General features: G+C 40.1%; 1 protein-coding gene across 2 annotated transcripts in view; it reads left to right on the top strand.

Annotated features, from left to right (window-relative positions):
• The window catches only part of Ola1 (Obg like ATPase 1), a 142,141-nt gene that overhangs the window by 69,609 nt on the left and 58,922 nt on the right, over window positions 1-13,610 (top strand). For both annotated transcript variants that reach the window (XM_052723887.1, XM_052723888.1), the window contains exon 5: window positions 3,525-3,700. In XM_052723887.1, coding sequence (XP_052579847.1) covers window positions 3,525-3,700 — 176 coding nt within the window. The remainder of the gene's footprint in view (window positions 1-3,524; window positions 3,701-13,610) is intronic.

Below are 13,610 nucleotides of genomic sequence, written 5' to 3'. Positions count from 1 at the left end.
GCATGACTTCTTCACCTATATAAACTTTATATTTTAAAAGGGTTAATTATATCTAAGATCCTACTGTTTTTTTTTTTTTTTTTTAACAGACTAGTTTGTTTTGCCAACTAGTTTGCACAGTTTACAAGACCAAAATCTTGTTTTGGTTTTGTTTTAAATTCTCACAGACTTAACACATTGGGAGATTTATAAGGGAGCTTCTGTGAGTTGGGAACATTATAATTAGCGAGTCATATTGTAGTTTGCATATGTGTTGAGGGTGGTAGTTTGCATATCAAGTAATTCTTTATTGCTGCATTATATAGTGGTAGAGGATAGAAAGATAGGTCCGTTCAGGCCATGTATCCTTTTATTCACAAGAAAGCCCTAGATATGCTATTTAGAGTATTATATCCATGGCCTGTGGTTTGTAAAAAAGACCATGAAAAAGCCACCAACACCATGCACAAGAAAAGGACCTGAGAAGAACCTAATAGAGATGATAGTGGAGAACACGGGGCTAGGCTTAGACGGAGCAATGAGACTTCAGTGCTCCGAAGTGAGCGGTCAGTCTCCCTTCTTTCTTCTTGCTGTATAGCCTAGGCTAACCTCAAACTTCCACCTTCCACCTCTATCTCTCAAATACCAGGAATCCATGGCTGCCCCTCGATGCCTGGCTAGTTCCTGTGATCCTTGCTATGATGGATTTCTGAAAGTGTGGAGGTATATGGTCTGAGTTATAAAGAGGTCAAGACATGGAGATTTAGCAGACATCGGCAGTGCTTTCCGAATGTTTGCCTCCAAACTGGAGGAAAGGAAGCAGCAACTAGAGGGAGATTAATGTCCTGGAGTGATTGACATATTTGATTTAATGTAGAATCTTAAATTTACTGAAATGTTTGAGGGAAAGAAGTTGTGAAATGGAGGAAGTGCTAATAGCCTAAGGTCTCAGTAAATCAAAGGAACAGTCTGTGGGCGCAAACATTTATGGGATGGAATGGAGGAAGGAAGGAAAAGAAGAACTAACTTCTTCTGTGACACTCAGACTGAAAAATACCTTGCACAATTGTCTATACTTATGTAGAGGCTAATGCCGCTAGTGTTGTATTTAACAACGTCCCTACGGTAAATGCATTAGAAAATTTAAGTGGCAGTTTCTTAATTACAACCCTCAATGTTATCCAAGCAGCTAGTGGAGAGGAACCTGGTGTTTGAAATTCTGTTAAAAGCATGGAAACATTAATTTAAGCTTCTTTATCAGTTTTGTCTCACTTAAACTTTTCACAATGAACAGTTTTTATAAAAATAAGCCACTCTTTCTAAAACACAATAAACAAATTTAATTTTCAAAAAAAGTATCTAAATTTTAGTTACAATTTTGGTCTTACAGTAATTAGCCAGAAAGAGAAAATCATTATTGCTATATGTTGTGCCCAACCGTGTGTGTGTGTGTGTGTGTGTGTGTGTGTGTGTGTGTGTGTGTGTGTGTGTAGAGAGAGAAAGACTGAAAATATTAAATACAACAAACCTTTGTTTTTCAAACTCTTATTTATTTAAAAACATTTAGCCATAAACTAATTTATTCACCCCAAAGATTCCCCAGCAATCCTGTCATGTTTCCTTTACTAACGTCTTCATTTCAAGCCTCTCTTCTCCTACTTGCTTGCCCCTCCCCCTCTGGTAACTAACCTAGCCTTAGATCCTCAGGAAACATGCATGGCGTTTGTAAGCTCCAACTCCATGTCATTGGTTTTCATCCAGCTGTTTCTTCCTGCTGGGGTAAGATGGAAATGCTGTCTACTGTGCATACTGCACCTCTCTGCTGTCTGCTCTGAATCTTAATATTCTCAGGATCTTGTTGACTCGCTAGTCATTAGCCTCTGTATAAAGATAATTGTACAGGATATTGTTCACAGAGTGTCACAGAAGATGTAGTTGTTTCTTCTTTTCTTCCCTTCCTCCCTTCCTTCCTTTTTGACGTGGTTTCACATAATCAAGGTTGACCTTGAATTCACTGTATAGGCAGGCATGACCTTGAACCTTTGATGTTCTTGTTTCTACCCCATAAGTACTCGGTTTACAGATGTGACCCACTACACCCAGTTTAAGCACTCTTGGAGATCAAACCAGAGCTTCCTGCACGCCGGAGAAACACTACCAACTCAACTGCACCCCAGACTGACTTAGCTCTCTCAGTAACTGGCCACGCTGCGTAGGTCGCTCTGCTTGTCTTTATGTAAGGCAAATCATAGCAAGAAATATTATTGTGCCTGTCAGCTGGGCCTTATGTGTTTGTTTGTTGTGTTTAGTAGGGAATACACCCAGTTTGGGGTTTTTGGTTTTTGGTTTTGATTTTAGTTTTTTGCTTATTTTGTTGATACGAATTCTGACACCATCTGACACATCAGTTTCATGCCCAAAGCACTTAAATATTTAAATACCTACATTTTAATTTCTGTAACCTGTAATAAGAATACCCTAGTCTGTGTTGCATAAAAATGAACTATATTTGCTGTTTCTTTATCAAATTCAAGCTAACTCATGATTCCTATAATACCTCTGTCTAAAATAATTGATACTCTGTTAGAAAACATCTTTTAAGCAGTATAATCAAATGGACGATTTTCATGAAATTAAATTTGTTTTTGTGTGTTTGCTGTTTTGTACCTATATCACTGCTTTCTGTTTATAATATTTCATAGCATTTATTCATTTTTTATGATACTGTTCTTTATCTGGTAATGTGAGTAAATCCCAGCTGAATTATGTTGCCACATTATGTCTTCAGAAGGGCATAAAGTCAGGACACATCCTTCAGTAATATCTGCTTGTTTTACCCTTATGTTTCTAGTTGGCAATTTGAAATTATGGCTTCAACTGCACTTTAAATATGTGATAATAGCATGTGTTTCTAATAAGGGCCAGCACCATTTTGTTCAGATAGTGTGAATGGTTGTCACTCATATATGACAAATGCACCTTCATCTGCTTCTTTGATAGCCCCCTAAAAACCATACCCTCAAATCAGGCCGATGAAATTAGCTGCTGTGTAAATTGTGTGTCTGAGTGGTTCATTATCTAATCACCGTCAGAACCACAGTGATAAAGTAGATTGAGCAGAGAAGAGGTCTGCCAGATGATTTGAGCCCACCCCACCCCCCAAAAATCTGGTTTCCCTTGGAAACCCTAATAGTGCAGCTTAGAACTTCAGGCCTCAGGCTTTCATGCTGGCATTCAGTATCTTTTATATACCAAACTTGAAAACAACCAGTAGTTCTGGAATCAAATTTCTTTTTCCTATAAAGATAATAATTTTACTTGTCTGTATCAGTTTTTTAAATGTTGACGTTCTTGAACTACTATTTCTGTGGTTAGTGTGTTAAGTATTACCAAATGGTGGGAGGATGCTCTGGTCTGCTTGAAAAGAGTTGAGAAGAATTGATTGCTGGAGCTGTGTGTTCACCGTCTGAAAGTCTTCTCTCTGTTCACTGCAGTGTCCTTCTTCATCGTCTGCTTACTGAATTGTCCTCTTTTATTCACTTTAGGTGCTTTTGAAGATGACGATATCACGCATGTTGAAGGAAGTGTAGATCCCATTCGAGATATAGAAATAATTCACGAAGAGCTTCAGCTGAAGGATGAGGAAATGATTGGGCCCATCATAGATAAACTGGAGAAGGTGGCTGTGAGAGGAGGGGATAAGAAACTAAAGCCTGAGTATGTAAGTAAACATTTACACTTTGAAAACAATACCTCGGTATATTTTTCTTGGCTTAAAAATAAAGCGCCTAAAATATTTGCTGTTATTACTGAATTTTAAAATAATTTTTTTCTTCTGAAGTTTTTTTTTTTTTTTTGACAAGTTTGATTTGAGGGCACAATGAAGGTTCATGGTGATTAGCAAGCCATAGTGTAGTAATATTGAGAATGTATAAGGTTGTGGGGTAGGTTTCTGAGTTTTAGTGCTTAGTGAAACAGTTTTGCAATGAAAAATTAACTGCGTTTTAACATACGATGAATATATGAACTTCATGGATTTGAATTAGTAATTTACACAAAAGATTGGTCTTTACCTTGGGGTAGTCAAGAATGAATACACTCGTGTGTGTCTGTGTCTGTGTGTACAGACGCACATTTGTATGTGGGATATAGGTGCACCTATGGTACCATGTACATGTGAGGTCAGAGGATAACTTCAGGGTTGGTCCACTCTTTTACATTTTCTTTGAAACTGGGTCTTTAGCTGTTTGCCACTGTATGTGCCAGCCTAGTTGCCCCATAGACTTCAGGAGATTCCCTGTCTTCCTACCTTAGGAGCATTGGGATTACAGATACTTACTATGGTTCGTGGCTTTTCATGGGTTTTAGGGATTTGAACTTGGGTTTTCATGCTTCTATGGCAAGCATTTTACCTAGTGAGCCATCTCCCATTCCTGGTTTTGCCTTTTTGAGATAAGGTCTTACTCTGTAAGCCAGTGTGGCCTCAGAGTCACCAAGTAACCCAAGCTTGTCTCAAAACTAGCTGTGATCCTCCTGTCTCAGCCTCCTGAGTACTGGGATTACACAGATAAGCTACCATGCCATACCAGCTTTGAATGAATACACTTTCAAAGTAGACAGCAATTATATTTTTATGGAATGGAAATAGCCACCATTATCTCCACTATTTGGATATATTTTTAATCACATTAGTGAATTATTTTTAGTAGTATTAGATAGATGTTTCAAAGTCAGTTTTATATAGTGGAATTGTACTTTTCATTAAAAAAGAAATGCCATAATTGTACTTTTTATTTATTAACGTCTTCTAGTAACTGTGCTTTATTTGTAGCTTTGTTGTAGAAATATCTTTCTATTTTTATTGCAAGCATTTGTTTTAGTTTTCAGAAACCGATTAGGCCACTTTCCCCTCCTACGTTTATTTTCAGTGTGTATAAAACTACTCCTTAGGAAGAAACTGTAGTAGCTCACAGAGCTACCCCTCACCACTTCCTGAGCCTGCCTGCTCTTCTCAGTCTTTATCTGTCTGCTCTAAGCAGGCCTTTTCTGCTACTCTGGGCTCTGGCTCTCTGGAGCTCCCCTCTTCCTGCCGTGTGACTGACCTCCGCGGTGGCTTAACTAAAAGGCATGTCCTCTTTGTTTCTCTTCTGTGTTCCCCTTCAGACAGCTGCTGAAGTTTACAGCTGCCCACCCTGGGGTTTTCTTTTAAACTAATAAAATTGTCCTCTTTAAACAAACTTTGGTTTTTCGGAAGGAAGGAAGGAAGGAAGGAAGGAAGGAAGGAAGGAAGGAAGGAAGGAAGGACAGAAAGAAGGAAAGATCCTAAGCTTGTCTTCTGAATTTAGGCAGACGATCAATAACTAATAGTTAAGAGAAGTTTGATGTGGGACAGGAAGATATGTGTATTACCGGTTTCCTTTGTGTCCTTTACTTCTCTTAATGTTGTGGTCACTTCCTGTTCACGTGCAACAGAGAATGGAGGGGTGTCTAATAAAGTTGCATGAGGGTTAGGATAGAGAAGAAAATGCAAAGTGAGTATAAAACATTCCTTGGCTGGGCTCGGGGGACTGGAGTGGATGTGTCTTCTGCATATGACAGGATGCTGCACTCATGGACTCTCAGTAGCTGTAGTTACCAGCACAAGACCTGCACAAGGACAAGCCAGTCCACACTTTAGCGTGGAGCATTGAGGGGCTCACAAGCCCCCATCCCTAACTGAAATGCTAGTGACAGTTAATGGCTTCTGGGGAAGGAAGAGTCAGTTTTATTTCAAGGTCTGTCTCTTGTTGAATGGACTGTGCTGCAGTGGATAGCCCATACTGATGAGGATATGAACAATACAGATAGGACTTGGTGGGTTATTGAAAAAAAAGAGTTACAAAATTGGGATGATAGATCTTGGAGGAGTTGAGGTAAATATAATCCAAATACACTGTATGAAATTATCAAAGAATTAATAAAATATATAAAACATATTTAAAATTAATACTAAGGACAAAAGTAATATTCTGGGGATGGAGATGTTGCTTGGCGTGTGCACACACATACATGAATATTCACCCCCAACACACACATACACAAATGCCAGGCATGGCAAATACCTGTCATATACCTGAGGTCAAGGCAAGGAAGATCAGGAGTTACAGACCAGCTTTACTTATTGCAAGAGAAACTGCCTCATAAATAAAAACTGGGCTGGCGAGGTGGCCCAGTGGGTAAAGGCACCTGCCACCCAAGCCTGACAATCTGAGTTTGAGCTCCAGAATCCACTTTGTGGGAGGGAAAAACCTGACTCCCACAGTTGTCTGACTCCCACTGATCACATGTGCCCTGTGGATCATGACCCGAGTTACATGCATGCAGGCATATGTACATACATAAATACAGGTGTAAATATATGTTTAAAAAAATTATCCCCAACTTGTCTTATAAAAGCTTATTGTTAACCTTTCACATTTAAGTCTGTAATCTACCTGGGATTAATTTTGTTGTTAGCAGTATTAAGGTAATCATCATATTTGATTCCGTCCCCCATTTGGAAAGCCTATTGTTCAGCTCCCTTTACTAAAATCTAAAATAATTCTCTTCCTACTCCAGTGAATGTTACCTTGGTCATAACTCAAAGAATTTTGTGGCATTTTAGCTCTTTGCTAAATCCTCGGATTGGCAGATGATAGCATAGTTTCCAAGAGCCACAGAGGAAGTCCCCTTTATCTTAGCCTTCACATGGTTATGTTTCCTGTGTCCTAACAGTCCTCTTGTTAAAATGACACCAGTCATACTGAAGACTCCCTCCACTCTACTATGGTCTCATTTTAACTAATTCTCAAGGTGGGTGGGGGGAGAATTCTTGGAAGGATGCATAAAACTCATTTATGAAATGTGTAGCCCAGGCTGGCTTTGAACTTGTGATCCTCCTGACCTTGGGCTTCCAAGATCTGCGATTTTGAGTGTGTAAAAATATACCTGCTCTAGGCTAGGAATTTTCTTAAATGACTTAAATATAACTTCTTGTTGTTATTGTCACCGAGGCAGTGTCCTGTAGCCCAGGCTGGCCTCAAACTCCGAGTAGCCAAGGATGCACTTGAATTCCTGATTCTCCTGTTTCCATCTTCCAAGTTTGGGGATCACAGCAGTGTGCCACTGCAGCTGGCTTCATGTTCTGCCTGGCACGGAACCGAGAGTTTTGTTCAGGCTAGGCCATCATGCTACCATCTGACTTACATTTTCAGCCCCTAAAAACATCATTTCTAAAGAAAAAGATATTAAGAGTAATATTCATTGAAACTGAACAACATCCTTCCATCTTTCTGGGTAGTCTCTAGTTAATGAAGTCCTGTTGTTTAAAATGAAAACCTGTATCTGTTTCTGTAGCCCAGGCTGTCCTGGAACTCACTATATATCCCAGGCTGGCCTCAAACTCAGTTCTCCTGCCCCAGCCTTCTAGGTGCTGAAATGACAGGCACTGGCTACCACACTCCTTCTCCTTTTCTCCTCTCCTCCTGTCCTTTTCTTTCCCCCATACTGGCCAGGTTGCCTGTGAACTAGTAACTTCCGGCCTCAGTCTCCTGAGTGCTGGGATCGCAGACATCTATCACCCTCAGTGTCTTAGGTATGCATTAAGATAAGGGCTGAGACAGAAGGTTCCCACTCTAAAAATGGTGCTCATCATGGTAAACTATACATAATACAACATTCTCCATTAACCAGTTCAGTGTTAAGTAGTCATCCCTGGAATTTTTCATGAACTTAGAGTGAGTGAAATTTTGTGGTCTTTAAACAATAACTTCACATTTCTTATCCTTGTTCCTGGTAACTTTGGTTTTCCTTTCTGTCTCCAAAGATTTGCCTAGTCTAGATGTCTTATAAAATAGAATTAAATGATTTTCATTCTTTTCTGTTTGGTTTATTCCACTAAACATAATACATTCAAGAATATCAAATGCTTAAATATACCTCTCTTTTTATCACTTTTATTTACTTATATGTATATGTGAGTGCCTGCTCACATGTATGTGTATCATATGTGAGTGTCTGATCACATGTATGTGTATCACATGTGTGCCTGAAGAAGGTCTCAAAACTGGCTGTAACTGGATATGAGCCAGCCTGTGGGTGTTGGGAGCTGAACTCAGATCTTCTACAAGAATAGCAAGTACTGTTAACCTCTGAGTGGTCTCTCCAGCTTCTTTATTGCTATTATAAAATAAATTTATAGAAAACAAACCCTAAAGTTAAAAAAAAACGTAAGTACATCCATCAGTTTAAAAGTTCATGACCCGTAGGCTGGGGAAGGTAGCTCGGTTGGTAAAGTGTTTGTAAGAGGACCTGAGTTTGAGCCCCCGAGCCCACATAAAAATCCAGGTGCCAGAGGGACAAAGACAGCAGGATCCCTCAGACTTCCTGGCCACCCAGCCCAGCCTGCTTGGTAAACTCCAGGCCAATGAGAGACTCCTGAGGAGTGACATCGAGTTTGTCCTCTGGCCACCATATGAACACATGCGCAAGCACATGCATATGTATTTGCATACACATGAACACACACATAAGAGAAAAGTGATGAGGACTCGGGGAGAGATGGCTCATTGATTAAGAACGCCTGCTGCTCTTGCAGGGGACTTAAGCTCAGTTCTCAACACCGATGTCCAGCCCCTTACAACTACTTATAATGCCACCTCCTGGGGATCCAATGCCTTCTAGCCTCTGTGGGCACTTACACACATGTACAGACATACACACACATCTATTTTTTAATGTGTATTAATCAGGAGTTTAATTAGATTATTATAGTTTATTATTTGAATCTATGTATTCTATACATTCAGAAAGTTTAAAAGATAAAGTTTTTCAAAGTGAGAGGGATAAAATTCTTAATTTGATGTAATAATATCAATGTGGAACTCAAACTTTGTGTCTTATTTTTCTATTGCCATGAAGTGTCACCAAGGCAACTTCTAAAAGGAAACATTTATTGGGGACTTGCTTCCGAGAGTTAATTCATGATCATCACAGCAGGGAATATGGTGATTGGCAGACATGATCTGGAACTGTAGCTGTGGTAGCTCATATCTGATCCACAGCTTCAAGGTAGAGAGATCAACTGGAAATGGGGTGGGTTTTTGAAAGCCAACCCCCAGTGACTCATCTCCTCCAGCAAGGCCACCTCCTAGTTCTTCCCAAGACAGTTCCACCAACTGGGGACCAAGCATTCAAATACATGAGCCTATGGTGTCCATTCTCATTCAGACCACCACACTGTGGTAGGTTGGACTACTTCATGGGTGCGAAAGTAATTATTCTAAACACTGATGAGGGGTTTGAACAGTGATGCTTTTAAGCAACAATTGGAAAGGTTGAGCTAGTGTTTCCTGTTTGCTTTTTACATGAGAACCTCTAATAATTGACTACAATTAACCAAATAATCCTAACACTATATTTTGCTTAATTTATAGTCATTATTTTTGGTAAAGAACTATTGTAAGGTTTTAGGGAAAAAAATTGACTTCATACTTGGTTGTATAGCATGTGAACATATAGGTAGAAATTGCTAGCGATGAAAAACTTCTATGTATTTACTCTCAGAAATTTTATTTTTAAATTGAAGCTTTTACTTGAAAGGAGCCAGGTTCAGCTTAAGATTATTTTAAGAAATGGGATTTTAGTCTTAAATACAAGGTAATAAACGCAGTGGGATTAAGAAAATACTCAAGAACTGTTTGTTGTATAGTCACATGCCTTTTGGTGTTGAATTGAAATTCCTACCAGGACAGCTCCTAGGAATTCAGCAGTCTGCCTCTCCTCTCACAGCGTCAGGTATGCTACCTCTGTGTCATCACAGACGAACCCACTTCTCCTTCTGTTGCCGCCAGGATTTATGTTTGGCCTTAGATATTATTATTTCCGACTTTTGCTTCTTTGTAATGTATGCCTACTTAAAATTAGCCTACTTAGTTCCAGGTAGTTTACTGGTGTTCTTTCAGCCTCTCTTCACTGTTTCCTATGCTTACTCTGTATTTTGGGATCCACATTCAGGAGCCTGAGCATCACATTGCCTTCGCTCCCATTCTGGCAGAGCTCTTGCAGGACCCCTCTGCATGGGATCAGATGCCCACTAGTTGTGGCTGAGAAACTAACCTCATAACAGAAGTTGTAGACTGAGCCATATTACTTTGGACAAGGACTAGGAAGGAGTCAAGTACCATGGTGGACAGTGTGTTCAGTATGTTGTATAAGATGGTATGAGTACCTGCACACCCCGTTCTCCATTTGAGGGCAGAAGTTAGGAAGTACAAAGGTGTTTGAGACCTCCCAAGATAACGCAGAGATGAGCATTGAATTTGGAGCAAGTGTCCCAAATATTCAATTCATTTGAGATCAGACTATTTTAGGACCATCAGTTTATATAGCACATAAGACAGAAGTAAATTCATGTAAGAACTGATATAAAAGAAGGTATATAAAAGAAGACTAGGTATGTCACTGATGTATATAAAGAGATATTTACCAGTGGTAGGATGCACAAGTTTGATCTCAGGTATCAAAAACAGTAGATCAAAAGTGGGGCTTGCTGGTACAAGCCTGCAGTCCCAGCAGCTCAAGGCCATCTAGGACTACATAGTGAGACCCTGTGTCAAAAACAGCAGGAAAAATTACACATCAAAAGTGAGGCATAGGAGAATCACAGTTGAGGTTGCCTGTCTCCAGAGTGAGAAGTTGTCATAAACAAACCAACCAACAAGCACATAAGTGATAGCAGAGAGCTAGATCGTGGTTGGGTAGATAACTTGACTTAAGGGCCTGCTGGGCAAACTTGAGGACCTGAGTTTGGATCCTCAGCACCAATATAAAAGCTGTGTTTGGTGGTGGAGAGCAATCAAGGAAGCTACCCAGCATTGACCTCTGACCTCCACACATACATGCTCATGCACATAGTATACTTAGATATCCCAATGCTATGATACATATGCCGGAGAAACATTCCCCTAATATTTCTCCCTCTTCACTTCTTCTTTCCCAGTAACCTGCCAAACACAGGAATGGTTTTTAAGAAGACAAGCTAGTGTCTGTGAATACCATCTTCCTAGGGCCCTTCGTAGCATCTAGCTTCTCTGTTTGTTCTCCTGCTCTGCTGCCACCGTTTCCTGTGCTCCCCAGACCTCTCCGTTGTGCTCACGTTGTGCTGTAATTCCATCCATTCCTGACTCCACCAGATGACTCCAGAGAAACAGATAAAGTCTGTAGACATAGGAATTCTTCCCGTTTTCAACAACCAAGTCTGAAGCCGACTTATTCCTCTTATCCACAGGAAACCTTACACTTCTTTTTTTTTTCCCCTTTTGTGGCTTTTAAATGGCTTTTTAGATATAATTCATATACTAAAATATTCGCCCTTTAAAAGTGTACAATGCAATGGGCTTTTAGGATATTCATAAAGTTGTGCTTGTCCCGAGCAATCTTTCCTTCCTTTTTCCCTCTACAGATTGCTAAATGTTATCTAAAATTATTGGGAGCAGATATGTTTCTGATAGGGTTTTTTTTTCCATATTCTTCATTATTTGCCTACACCTTTTTTTATATCTTGAGGACAGAATCCAAATTCTAAACACAAATCCACTCATGTTTCATATACATTATTTATGCATATTGCCCGAGGACAGTTTCATGCAGTACTTTTAGTACGCCTTCATTTGGACCGCCACTAATCACATGAAATCAGATGTGGACTTTCCCCTTGTGGTGTCATTGTCATTGCTCAGGAAGCTGTGGAGTCTGGAGGTTTCCAGGTTTTTTGAATTAGGGTATCTCAGATTTTTTGTTTTGTTACCCCTCTCCCCGACAGGCTTCTCTGTGCAGTCCTGGCTGTTCAGGCTAGCCTGGAATTCAGAGATCCACTGGCCTCTGCCTGGGATTAAAGGCATGAGCTACCATGCCTATCATGGAATTCTCAGTTTTATGTAGATAGGACTTGTCTCTATCAAACTAGATTCTTTTCAACAGCTTCAAGATTTTTCATTGTCAAATAAAAAGTTTTTTTTTTTTAAGATTTATTTATTTATTATGTATACAGTGTTCTCCCTGCACATAATGCCTGCATGCCAGAAAAGGGAACCAGATCTCATTACAGATGGTTGTGAGCCACCATGTGGTTGCTAGGAACTGAACTCAGGACCTCTGGAAGAGCAGCCGGTGCTCTTAACCTCTGAGCCACCTCTCCAGCCCAAATAAAAAGTTTTGAACAGGCCGGGCTATGGTGGCGCACGCCTTTAGTCCCAGTACTCAGGAGGCAGAGGCAGGCAGATCTCAGAGTTTGAGGCCAGCCTGGTCTACAAAGCAAATTCTGGGACAGCCAGAGCTGTTACACAGAGAAGCCCTGTCTCAAAAAACCAAAAAGAAAAAGAAAAAGTTTTGGATCACAACTTTCTAAATACCCCCTTTAGTTACATTTATATTCAATTTTTTATTTTACTGTGTTTGTGTGGGTGTTCGTGCCACACAGGGTATGCATGCAAAGGTCAGAAGACACCTTTGTGGTTCTGAGGATGGAATTCAGGTCTTTAGGCTTGCAGAACCAACTGCATTTTCTTTACTATTCTTCTTAAAAACTTCTGAGAAAGTTATTTGTATTTACAGCCTTTAGTGGTGCTAATGTCTTTAACAATTACAGATGTTTTGTCTTCACTCTGCTTGTTATCACCTTTAGAGTTCATGTTCCTCCCCCCACCCCCATGAAACTGCAGATACACACACATAAACACACACACACACACACACACACACACACACACACACACACACACACACTCACACTCACACTCTGTTCTATTTGTTGCTTTCTTTCCCTGTAAACTTGGATAAAAGCAGTGAGCAGTAACTATGCCACAGCCTGCATGCTTAATGTCCATGACTTGAATTCAGCTTAGCTCAGTTTTTAAGAGCTAGGCAGATGCTGGGCGGTGGTGGCGCACGCCTTTAATCCCAGCACTCAGGAGGCAGAGGCAGGCGGATCTCTGTGAGTTCGAGGCCAGCCTGGTCTACAGAGCGAGATCCAGGAAAGGCGCAAAGCTACACAGAGAAACCCTGTCTTGGGAAAAAAAAAAGGAAAAAAAAAAAAAGGAGAAAAAAACAAAAGAGCTAGGCAGAAGACGGTGAGAGTCTCTGTCAGACAGTAACATGGATGACCTTTGGCCAATAAAGGTCAACTTCCAGTAGACTCTTTCTTTGTCAAATCTCATTAGCACAATCTTCATTGTTCACATTTCTATCAGCCTTATAGTCTTTACTCCCACCAGAATGGCCCATTAAGATTAATTTACAGTATCCCAGGGTTTATCTAGCTCATTGATGATGATGATTTTTATTTGAGACAGGGTCTGTATAACCCTCGCTGTTCTATAACTAGCTCTGTAAACCAGTCTGTCCTCGAACTCACAGAGATCCACCAGCCTCTGCCTCCCAAATACAGAGAATAAAGGCGTGCACCACCATGAATCTGTGGGTCACAACCCTCATAACCACACATAAAAGAACTGTAGGGAAAAATGTGGCAACCAAAAATTAGTTCATGATTAAATATGTAATAGTGTTCCTGATAGCATTTGCCTATTTGATTTTAAAATTATTGTTTGACTTGC

The sequence above is a fragment of the Peromyscus californicus genome, unplaced genomic scaffold, assembly GCF_007827085.1.
Source record: "Peromyscus californicus insignis strain IS unplaced genomic scaffold, ASM782708v3 Scaffold_7__1_contigs__length_154581171, whole genome shotgun sequence".
Taxonomy (NCBI): Eukaryota; Metazoa; Chordata; class Mammalia; order Rodentia; family Cricetidae; genus Peromyscus; species Peromyscus californicus.
The sequence above is the reverse complement of the archived record's forward strand: the minus strand, read 5'-3'. Positions and strand labels throughout refer to the sequence as shown.